The following is a 12,703-nucleotide window of genomic DNA, read 5'->3' as shown; positions in this document are numbered from 1 at the left end:
CCAGTCACGCCCTGTGGGGGGCACATATACACAATGGCTGCATCTCGTCCCCTTCCCCTGAAGGCAGTGTGGCTTCCTGAATAGGGTGAAAACTCAGAGAAATCCTGAAAGGTCTCCACGTCCACAAATCTGGGCAGACATGACTCATAACCTGGGACAGGGTAAGAGCTGGATTCACCCACTGTCAAACCACTGAGCACTCCGTGGCTTTCGGGAGTTAGTGTGTGTTTGTTTCAATATCAGCGGCTTTGCCCAGAGCTGCACCTTGTTTACACACAAGCCACCAGGGTCTGCAGTGGGCAGCTAAGACCGCCTGGCCACCGGGCAGCTAAGAACAGCGTGCAGCGTCAGAGAAGAGGGTGTGCACAGGGCTCGGGGCCGCGCTGGGCGCCAGGGACGGGGCGTTAGGACAAAGCAGGTGAGTTCTGCCCTCACAGCAGCGGAAGGCGGAGCGCACAGATGAGCACTTCAGCAAGGAACATTTAAAACATGAACGTCGTTAAGACTATAAGCACATTTTGAAATGTATTGTTTTTCCCTGGTAAGTCTATCACGTAAATCTGTAATTAGGGACTTCTAAAATAGCTAACTTTTTTTAAAAGCACAATATGCTGTAATTGTCTATTAAGGCAATGAGCACTCAGGGAACCCTAAACTGCTGATTATTTGCTCGCTGTATTTTGGAGGAACAAGTACTCAAGATCCCTTATGAAATCCTCCTTAAAATAGGATGAAATTGGAAATGTGCCGTTCCCTGGCTAAGTTAAAAATCTTCATTTTTCCCCTCAGAATGCCACCCATCATGATCATATTTATCATTCCAGATCTGGGCTATAATCACGTTAACTCTTATTTTATCATCTAATTGAATCTCCATCTCGACAGAGTAAGTTTTCTAATCTCAATTAGAAATTGGGTCCCAAATGTTTCTAATCCCAAAGGTCCCAAATAGGGCTTTATTAACCATCCATTTCTTAATGAAGATTTGAGTCGTTTATCTCACTTAACAGGATAAACAATGCACCAGGCCATATGGTGAATTTACAAGTCATTCCGTTGTATTTGTACATATGCTGTGTAGTGAACTAAATGGGATAAAAATGAGCTATACCTTTTATCAAATTATGTTCTATTATGCTTGTTTAACAGTTAAATAAATCAGCAATGCTCTCAAGGTCTTTAATATAAATTATAAAGATTATAAATATTATTATTGTAGTTTGTACCACTATTCTACTAACATACACTACAACTTCATAATAATGTTTCATTTAATTTACTTTGTAATCAACCACTGTAATTATTTCCAAATGTAAATCAAACAGAAGCTAAAGAAGGAACAATGATAAAATTATTTAGACATGGAAGCCAGCTAGGAAAGCTCCTTTTTCTGCCTGCCAACTTCCTATTAATGAAAAATTCCTTTGTTATCTTGGGGGGGGGGGTGTTTGGCCCATGTCTTTCCCTCTAGGCCTGACTAGACCAATTCCATTACTACTACTCAAGAATTCACTCCATAAAGGTTGCAGACAACACCCTAACCTGGTCTCTGGATGTGCGCTGTTGGGCATAAGCGAGTAACCAACTCTTAGATAGAGAAATAGGTAAGTATTTATTGGAAGCCAGACACTGGAGAAATGCTGACAGACGCTCCACTCATGAAACTTACAGTGTCACAGGGACTAGTGACAAAAAGCAAGGAGTCACACGATTACTCACACACTGATATGCACCACAGAGAAAAGGAAGTGGTGGAATGGAAAAGAACGGTGATGGTGGCTCTTTAGATAATATGACCAGGGAAGGCTCTTCTCAGAAGGGACCACTTGAGATGAATTCTAAAGGCTGAGAAAGAGTTAGACAGAACATTCTGGACAGGGAAGCTAGCATATGCCAAGGCCCTGGGTGGGAAGAATTCGTGTTTAAGCAACTGAAAGGCAGGAGTGAGTGCAGCAGATGAGAAGTGAAGGGAGGACGAGGCGGCCAGCGGCGTGTGCACCCACGTCACCTTCTCTCTTCTTTCACTTCCCCCTCTGGTCTCATCCCACCCGCGCCTCACGCTGGCACTGGAGTGGACATTGATTTATGAATGAGGAGCCGTAAAACAAGGCTGGGGCAAAGGCCAGCTACTTGCTTCCTTCAGTGCACCTCCAGGAAAGGAGCCCACGCAGCAGAAGGTGACAATGCAGCCATGGCCAGGGGCCAAGCTAATGAGCCCAAGGCTGCCCCTTCCCTTCGGCACCGCTTGTGTGGGACCCAGGAGGGACCCAGCTCCTCTCGCCTCAGTAAGAACTTCCTTCCTACACAGACTGTTTATTTAAAGAACAGCAAAGTTCTTTAGTTCTTAGTTTAGTGGGGTTTACAGAGTCTGCTTATCTTAAGTCTAAGCCAGTAATTCTAAATGTCTTAAACTGTCCTGTGTGTTATTCAAAATTTGCTCAGAGATCAGCAACCCCTTTATGGACAATGCAATTATAACAAGTACCGGGGGGAAAACCATACTGGTTGTTAAAGTTTTAGGAAATAAAGTCAACTCTCAATTTTCTGGATCAGTGAAGAGAAACAGCAGCACAGGAAACAAATATGCCTGCACATCACCCCAGCCCCGACCCCGCTCCCTCCTGTAGGGCCCTGAGCACCACCCCAGCCCCCACCCCGCTCCCTCCTGCAGGGCCCTGAGCACCAGACACCTGAGGCAGCCATGAAGGTACTTAAGATATTTAATCTCACAGGCCTGCCAGTCTCAGAGGGGAAGTAACCTGCTCAAAGGCACAGGCAGGCAAGCAGAATAGAAACTTAAATCCAAGTTTCCTAACTCCAAAGTCCATCGTCTTGCTTCTCAAGTTTGGTTAATTTCCAAAGCAAAAGACATCTAGCATCTCAGTGCCGGAGAGGGTATAGTTCGTGGGTAAAGAACCAACAATGTAATAAAAGACACGGGCTCTACTGAAACAAATTCAGCAACCACTGGGACAGGGATTCGTTTCCAAGTGCCGTGACTGAGAAGACGGCCAAAAGGCAATCCTGCAGCTGTCTAGGGAGGGCATGGGCTTTCGGTTTTGTTATTTTTTATATCTTTTTAAGACATTCAGGGAATGCAAAGCACAGTAGAAACATTCTGACACCCTAGTGCTAAATCTTAAGTACTTAATTTTGATTCTACGTGTAGAAAACGTCCACCCTGCAGGACTGCACGTCAGGTAAGACAGGCAAGTTGTGCCCTCATGACCTGAGAAAAGGGACCTCAATCCGGCCATGGATCCAAGGTGAGCTGCGGGTGAGCCTCTGGCTGGTGACGGCGGCTGAGAGGAGACGTCACCTGGCCATCTCAGCTGGCGCGCTTCCCAGCTGCACGGGGACATTCAAGTTTCACTCTGAAGAGGCTTGTCACAGGTACCTTTTCAAGAACTAACATTCAGCCTTTGTGACTGAATATTATGAGGTACTAAATAATATGGTCTTGGCCAAAATACACAGCACAAACACTTCTACAGAAGCTTGGAGCTACAGCAAGTACCACATGTTCGCTCAGTTTCTGCAGTGAATATAAATACACTGATCAAATGGCACTAGAAAAATAAACTAATTTACAAAGATGACATTTTAATTAATTTTAATAAAATTTATGTGAGGACCGACAAATTGTAATTTTGCTCACTTGTGGCATTTCCACCTTTAAAGAGGCTACCACTCTCCCTCGGCTGGTCTAGTCCCCGTGCTCTTGTGAAGCCAGCTCAGTACCCATTCAGGGGCCTGGCTGGACTAGCCCTTTGTCATCCTGCTCTGTCTTCAAAACCACATTAGCAACCCACATTTAGTTTTTTCTCATTCGTAGGCAGCTATGTGATTTTATTCTATTTCACACACTTCTAAACTGCAGACCCCTCAAACGTAAATTGGGAGGTCAATGAAGAAAGAAAAGATTCATATATCACGTCTATATGTTTCTCATTCCTTTGTTTCCAAGATATTTATTATAATTCTGAGTGACACGGCTGTTGAAAAGGATTAAGGGAAAATATTCATAAAGCAAAACAGATGAAAAGAAAAATTAAAAAACTGCCTACCTCATATTTTCTCTGATTGCTCTTGTTTTCGTGCAATACTTCTCATAGACAACCTGCTGTGATGTCTTTTGTAAGAATTCACTAGAGTAAATCACTCAGATAGATCGAGTTCAAGTCACGTTCTGCCCCATAAATGAAAGGGTAAATTAGATGCTCTCTAAGCCCCTTTCTACGCCCTAAACTTTTCATAATCTTTGCCATGTTTGATCAATAAAGCACTCATAATATATATAATAAAGTACTGAAGGCAATTGTTGAATCACATAAATATAACAAAAGTAAAATGACAGAGTACACAAAATATCTGAAAACACCTTAAAACTCTCTGAAAATTAATGTTGGTAAGATAACTTTATCTGTTCGTAGATGATAAAATGCTATGTGTGGTTTTATAGATCTACTTACAAAACGTAATTACTTTGATCTGATTATCAAGGCTATCAGACATACAAATTTAGTTTTAATTACCTGAGTTATAAGATTAACACTTTTGACTTAAAACACCCCGGGAAGACGAGATGCCCTGACGCGGCTGCTTGGACCAACACACCCAGAAGAGACCGTACAGGCATGCCCGCCGCGGAGCAGGCGCCCTGGCTGGCCCCCCCACGCCAGCACCCGCCACCAGCGGTGGGTGTGAGCTTCCACATACGAGACCCAGACAGAGAGAAAGCGTAGAAAGGTGACGTACTGTCTTCAGACCCTTATGAGGCCAGCGTTCAAGGCACTATGAGTAATTCTGTTGGGCATAAATGAAGTAATTCTGTTCTTCTGGAAAATGGTGGAAGGGTAACGGAAGGGCAGACTGTGAAGGGCTTTGTACATGCCAAGGAGTCTCAAGTCTAAAGATACCGGTAAAGGTGAGAGCTGGCTTTTTATACAGACTACTGCAGGAAGTGAGTTACGACGCCGTTGCAATGGCAATGCTAGACCTTCAGACTGCGTTTTGCTGGAGGACTGAGAACAACCGTTGGTTTCCACTTTCCAGTGGAAAAAGATTCTATGTCAAATAAAAAAGAAAACAAACTCAGAGGTAGGACTGTGTGTGTGTCTTTGCTTTAATGACACAGGGTGTGGATGGTACGTGTTGAACCTACTCTGAGCATGTACTAAAGTCTAGGTGTTTAAAAATTAAGGAGATTAATGATGCAAATATGAATAATTACAAACCATAAGGTTAACCAAGCAGCCAATAACAAACTATATCAAAAATAATTAACCCAAACAGTTACAACAAAAACCAAGCAGAGCAGTGACAGGACATCATGACCAACTGAAGACACCCAATTCCCCCAAATTACAGGGAGTCTAATCACCTAAGGATATGGAAACAAAGCAGCCATCCTGTAATATTGCCAGGAACACATCAAAGTCAAACTTAAGAAAAAATCCTATGAAAATATTTGGAAAACTCTAGTTACATATTCAGTCTGGCACAATTTCAAATTTTGTAATCCTTACTAACTCACGTGGTTTTATGTAACAATGAAAATCTACAGACTGTCACAGCATTCCCTGACAGCAGCTCACACTAGCTGGGCACCTCCCTCGGGCCAGGCAGTCTGCAGCGTTAAGCACACCTTCGTCCCATTTCATCAGCATAACTTATGAGACAGACACGCGAGTATCATCTTCATTGTCTAGATGAGGGAACAGGCAGAGCGCCACAGGGCGAAGCAGGCAGTATAACTGAGATTCCAACCTAAGCATCCTGACCCCGGATTTCACACTCTGAACCACTGGACAATGCTGCCTCTAGAACATGAGCTTTCAGATCAGGAGGACTTTGTGACTCACTCACTAGCCAACCGCAGACCAGACTCTGCAAATCATTTGTAACCATGGTAAGAACTCAAATGCAATGGCCTTGGGAGGGAGAAAGGGTCAGAGACGGGTTCTGGAGAAATTTAGGAAACAGAACCAACAAGACTTGCTGACTGGCTACATGTGTGGGGTGAGGGAGGGGAAGGAAGGACTGGAGTCTAGAACGACCAACTTTGGAAGCAAGCAGCAACTACAGTGAAAAGGTAAGTCTCCAGCTTGGGATGGAGATGAGGTTCGATCCACAGACCCTGGGATGCTTCTGAGCCACTTGGGTCGAGAAGCCTGGTAGGCAGCCCGCCCCAGGAGCAGGCAGTGGGCGAGGTGGAGTGAAGTGCGCTGTCTCAGTACTGTAATGCTGACCCGTCCCCGCTCCGCGGACACCGTCCCGACCTGAGAAAGTTGCTGGGATGCGGCACAGATGAGGGCGTGCTGGTGGGCGGGAGGGGTGGTGACCCTGAGTGAGAAACATCCCCCAGCACGGAGGGGAGGGAAGTCAAGGGGAAAAGGGGGATCAGAGACAAGTCACAAAGCAAAAACGCTCGCTCGCGCCTCCCTCTACACGGAAGTGACCTCACTCGCCCCGCTTCGCATTCTCTGCGCGCGGACCCTGCGCTGGCCAGGGCACTGTAACTTGCGCGAGGGCCTTGTCAAGGTGTAGTGTCTGAAGAACCGAGCACAACGTAAGAATGCCTGTCAAGTCATTAACGCGGCAGTTCTGCGCACTTCTACGAGAGGTTAAGGAATTCTTCCAAGGGTGCGGCGAGCCCTTTCAGATCTGAGGCTCAGGCGTCACTGGGCTGGCCCACCGTCCTTAACAGAGCAACACGCTCGCTTCATCCCTAGAAGCCAAAGGGGGGCAACCGCAGCCGTGAGGAAAGAAAACAAACAGGAAAGGAGCGTGTGGACACAGTGCCTGGATCGAGGTATCAGCCCTGTCAGCCTACTCTGATCAGACGACTCCTGCAGACAGAAGAATACAGTATTTTGGTCCAAGGTTTATTAGAATTTAGAGTGGTTAATTTCATCCATAACTTTAAGGACCTAGAAAGACAGAAATAAGGAATATACCATATAATGGAACTTTGGGTTTTTTCCCCCAACTTTTACAGCTAAATTTTTTTAACTACTGAAATTTTAAATATTTCTATTTTTTAAAACCTTCTGAGAGCTACTCTATAAAACAAAAGTAATTGAGATGGAATGTTAAAAAAAAAAAAAAGTACTTCAGCTAAAAGTAATGGCCAGAATTAGATGGATTTAGACCTGGCTTAGTTTTCCAAACCAAAATGTGGAAAATAAAGATTCTTCTAGACAATGTTATCAAAATAACTCCTTAACCATTGTAACTTTTCATTTATACAAACCATGAAATGTCTTTTGAGGCTCACTTGTGAATACCTGACTTTCAGTGCCGCTACAGTGCTGATTTATCAATCTGCTCATCTGATATTTATCTTTAAAATACTTACAATGACATGAAAGGACAGCATTACAACAGGCTTCAGGGGAAGTATTTAAAGAGCAAATACTCACGACAGGGCACTTCCAGGGGATGCCCGGTGACGTCGCACCATCCAGCTGGGTGAATGTCAGGGCTGTCTGCATCTGTCCAGTAGTCGTACTTGTGGTCCCAGCCATCAAAATGAACCTGTTGAAAATTAATATTTAGTCATTACTATATTACTATGCCTGTAGCAAAATAATTAGAAAACAGATCTCTGAAACTGAGATTAAAATTGTATTAATCTCACATTACAGCTGAAACAGTATTTAAAATGCAGTATGGAACAGTTTTCTAATCAAGCCACCAAAGGGCAATTTTTCCAAGAAATTAAAGAAGTTGTTACATTAAAAAAATCTGTTAAGGACTGATTAGAATTTGAAGGGACAAGACCAGTCCATTTTCCCAACTAAGGAATTCTGTCACGTTGCTGGGAGAACACTTCATATCCTGCAGGCACTGCAAGAACAAAGCCAGCATCGCCAACCATGGGAGGCACCAGCTGACGTCAGTATGAGCCTTATACTGACTAAGCGGGAACTGTATGGAAGAGAGTAAAAGGAAGCAATAAATTTCAGAATCCTGATAAACGAGGGAGAGATGGAGCCAGTGGAATGATGGAGGCAAAGAAAGCAGACAAAATGTGCTACTGAGGCACAAGGATTAGTAGCTATGTTAACAGCTATTAAAGGACAACGTGTAAGCTGTCAGGAAACCTGAGGACCAGACGAGGTACAGTCCGCCCCTGGTTATCACTGTTCATAAAATCTCACCTACAAAACACATACACACACGCAAAATTCACGTTTATACATACAAAGAAGTCTGAGAAGAATTAAAATAAAGCCCAATTTCTGAAACAAAAAGCAATTACTTATTTCTGAAACTTATCAAACTCCATGTTTAAGAAATTTCTTACCAACATGAAGGAATCAATTTGTGAAGACAAAAAAATAAGAAAGATGGCATTTCATTATTACATAACTCTCCTTATTTTCTTTCATAGTTTCTGCTTCTGTCAATTAAATGGAGAATCTATTGCTCTCAATGCAAAAAAAAAAAAAAACTCGTAATTTTTTGAAAAGCATACTTTGAATGAAAAGGGCAAGATGGCTCGCATTATAATAAACTCACTGAGATATACGTTTATTACGCAGGGCATAGGACTGGGAAAAAAAAAAAGTAAAATCGTATGGAGTAAGTGCCAAATAAAATCTCAACATTTTTCCTCAAGTTCCATCGTTCTAAGTGAGTGGTTCTCAAAGTGTGGTTCCCAGAGCAGTAGCATCAATGTCACTTGGACATGTGTCAGAGATGCAAATGGCTGGGCCCCAAGTCAATCCTACTGAATCAGAAACACTAACGGATGGAACCTAACAATCTGTGTAATTCAGCATCTGATGCGTGCTGAAGTTTGAGAACCAGTAATCTTAGGAGTGACTTTGAAAATAATACTTTTACCAGGCTTAGGCTTCTGGACATGACAGAGTGTCCTTTCCCAGAAATAACTATAAAAGTGGACAAAATACTTGAAATGACGATTTTAGACACTGGACAACAGCATAAAAACATAATTCCCAAGTGCACATTAGGATGAGCCCTGAATGTCAGCCCGGAGACCATGTCTTCAGGGCAGCACAGGGAAGAGAAACATAAAAAAGCAGTCAGGCTGCGCTAAGGAGACAGAGCCTGCAGTTCAGGGCTGGTGAAGCAGCTGGGAATTGGAGGACAAAGACTGGAGATGACAGGGCTACAAGAAGAGGCCCCAGAAGTCTAAGTTGGTTATCCACCAGACCCTGGCCAACGGCTGGACTGCACATATGCAAGGTGAGACGAGGTGAAGCCAAGCAGAGAGCAGCAGACACCAAGCTGAGATAAGACAAGACAGCAGAGGACATACATCACTGGGAGAGTAGAGAGACCTCAATAATGCCCTGAGAATTCGACTGAGGCACCAAAGCGGCCATACTTTTGGAGAAGGAACCATGTCCTGGAGTAAGGGCTAAGATCAGCCCTACAAAAGGTTAAAATCAAGCCTTGACAGGATTAAGAACCACCAGTAATTAACTGTCTGATAAAACAAACTACCTTTTTAAGGAAGATAAATACTCCCAACTCTGTACACTGTGTCATTCATAATGTCCAACACAGAATAAAAATTTACCAGACATGCAAAGGAGCAGGCAACGTGAGCCACACTTAGTTTGTCAAAAAGCAGTCAATAGAAAGAGACCCTACGATGACCCCAATGTTGGAATTAGCAGACAAGGACTTCAAATAACTGTCAAGATAGGTTCAAGGATTTAAAGAGAAAACAGTCTTGATGAGGGAACAGACCGGGAACCTCGGCAGGGAAATGGAAACTGTAAAAGAGGAACAATGGAAAGTCTACAACTGAAAAGCAAAATACCTGAAAAAAAGTTTCTGGATGGGCTTCACAGATTGGAAGTGGCAGAAAAAAGGGTGAGTGAACACGAAAACAGATTCACAGCAAGTATTCATCTCATGTACACACAATAAAATATTTTAAAAATGAGTAGAGCATAGGTACTTGTGAGATATCAACTTTTCTAACACATATGTATTTGGAGTCCAGAAGGAGAGGAGAGAAAAAGGAGTATAAATAATGGCCAAACAAGACAAAGGTTGAAAGAATAATGTCAAAAACCTTCCTATTTTGGCCAAAGATGCCAATTTACAAGCTTAAGAAGAATGGCAAAATCCAAGCATAATAAATACAAAGGAAATAAACACCAGGCAAATCACAATCAAACTACTGAAAATGAAAGATGAAGGAAAAAGCCCTGAAAACAGTCAGAGAAGCACAACACGTCACATACAGAGGAACCGTAACAGGGGAGTCAGCCAACCTCACATCAGAGACAGCAGAGGCAGACAGTGAAATGACACCGTCAAAGCACTGAGACAAAAAAACTGTCAAACTAAGGTTTAAAATCTTACAACAATATCCTTCAGAAAGGAGTATAATAAAGGAATTTTCAGAAAAACCAAAACTGAAGAAGTAGTTGCCTATAGCTGTGCACTACAAGAAATATTGCAGGAAGTATTTCGGGCTAAAGGTAAATACTACCAGAGGGAACAACAATTTGGGGGGAAAACAAAAGTTGGAAGACCCATTCTATCTGATTTCTACAATTACTACAAAGCATCATTGTGAAGGCAGTGCTGTTCTGGCGCAAGGATAGGCAAATCTGTACTGGAACAGAATACTGTACATAAATTGACCCACATATATATAGTCAATTGCTTTTCAACAAGTATTTCAAGGACAGTCAATGAGGAAAGGTTGGTCTTTTCGACAAATGGTCCTGGAGCCACTGGATACCCATTTGTGGGGAAAAAATGAACCAGCTGACATCTACCTCACATCCCACATACAAATTAATCTGAAATGGATTACAGATCTAAACATAAAAGCTAAAACCAACAAAGTCAAGAAGAAAACTTCAGATAAAATATTCACAATATTGAGATATTCAAGAACTTCACACAAACAGCACTAGCCACAAAAGAATAAACTGATAAATTCAATTTTCATCATAATAAAAACTCATATTCTTCAAAATCATCATTAATAAAAAGGAAAACTAAGCCACAGACATTTATTTGTAAGGCCTTTATCCTAGAAAACACCTGACAACCCAATAAATAATGGGTAAAAAACTTGAAGACTCTTTAAAAAAAAGAAGATTCATGAATGGCCCATAAGGAAATTTTTAAACTCCTCAACATCCCTGTTCATAAGACGAACCCAAATGACCCACCTGACAACTTAAATGACCGACATCCATTACCGCCGAGGCTGTGGCTCTCCGAGAACACGCACACAACGTCAGTGGGGCTGTAACGCTGTACAAGCACTTAAGAAGACGGTCTGCTACTATTAAATTGTAAATTTAAACATGTGCCTGCTCGGTGACTCCTGGAAATTCCACCCAAAACAGATGAAAATGCAAAGCTGTGTAAGCAAGTGTTCCTGGCAGCTTCATTCATAATAGTCCAAACCTGAAAACAACCCAAATGCCCAACAACAGGTGACTATCCATTCACAAACAGGTGTGGTATATGCATAAAACGAACACTAGTCACCAGTAAACAAGGCTGGACTGTTTACACACACACGAGCATGCGTCGGAGACATCGTGTTGAGCAAAAGGGGGCAGACACAGGGGAACACGTGCTGTATGCTTCCGTGTACATGAAGTCTGACCAGCCACAGAAATCACACCCTGGTTGTCCGGGAGGGAGCGGGGAGCAGGACTGACTGCAACGGAGCACCAAGGAGCCTTCTGTGGTATGGGAAACACTCCAAGTCTTGACTGGGGTGGTGGCTGAATAGGATATGCATTTCTCAACCTCATCAAAACCCACTCCTAAAATCTGTACATTTCCTCATTTGTAAATCGCATCTCAACAGTTACGAACGTTCAAAGTGTTTCTACGTTCAGCTGCTGTCATACAGGGCTGGCTGCTCTGATCCTTTACTGTATTTATTTATGGTGATGTGTCAGCACTCTGGACACAGCCAAACCCCATCTCTGCTGCCCCCACGATTCTTAGCACCTTGGTTTACACACTGTGAGCCCTCGAAACCCATCAGCTGAATAAGATGCAGGACGGTAATTATCGCCCCTCGCTGTTCCTTTGGACAGTTAGAAAACAAGCAGTTAGATATCGAGGAACACCAGAGCTAACTTTAATGCTCAGTCATAACAATTTTATTAGCCTAAGTGATTATTATACTTGTTTGCTCCTGCTATATGGTTTTTAAATTTTTAATTTCCATTTTAACAGACTTATTGGATATGCGTACTTTATTGTCAGAGGCATCAAATCTGTTTTAAAGGCTTCTCTCTCCCCACCCCACCCTCACCATCCCTTTTGGTAACCAACCATAAGTTTGTCTTCTATGGAAATCACATTAAAAAAAAAAAACTGCACATCCCAGATTACTCTGTTGAAGATGGTTTTTGGATAAAACTTTGTGAAATGCTTCTTTAGGGCATCACCATGGCAACACATTGTTAATCAACTGAACTTGGCATCAAACTCTCAATTATGTCCAAAGCAATCAAAATAACTTAATTTTTTAAAAAGTCATAGACATTTTTAATTTTTAAGACGAGTCCAAGAGAAACCTGGCTGAAGGCCTAATGCAGAGGACATTCAACTCCAAATATTTCCATTTGTGATAAATATGTCTATATAAAGTTTCCATTTCTCTATTTCTATGGTTACTGTTACTGTAACAAATACAATTAGTTTTTCCCATAAAATGTTTTCCCCATAA

The 12,703-nt window shown here is 42.5% G+C and overlaps 1 protein-coding gene across 1 annotated transcript in view; it reads right to left on the bottom strand.

Annotated features, from left to right (window-relative positions):
* Positions 1–12,703, bottom strand: part of L3MBTL4 (L3MBTL histone methyl-lysine binding protein 4) — a 240,092-nt gene that overhangs the window by 109,702 nt on the left and 117,687 nt on the right. Inside the window, 1 exon segment of the mRNA XM_074352471.1 lies at positions 7,425–7,539. Coding sequence (XP_074208572.1) covers positions 7,425–7,539 — 115 coding nt within the window.

This window comes from Camelus bactrianus, chromosome 24 (assembly GCF_048773025.1).
Source record: "Camelus bactrianus isolate YW-2024 breed Bactrian camel chromosome 24, ASM4877302v1, whole genome shotgun sequence".
In the NCBI taxonomy this organism is placed as follows: domain Eukaryota; kingdom Metazoa; phylum Chordata; class Mammalia; order Artiodactyla; family Camelidae; genus Camelus; species Camelus bactrianus.
This window is presented reverse-complemented; position numbering and strand designations above follow the sequence as displayed.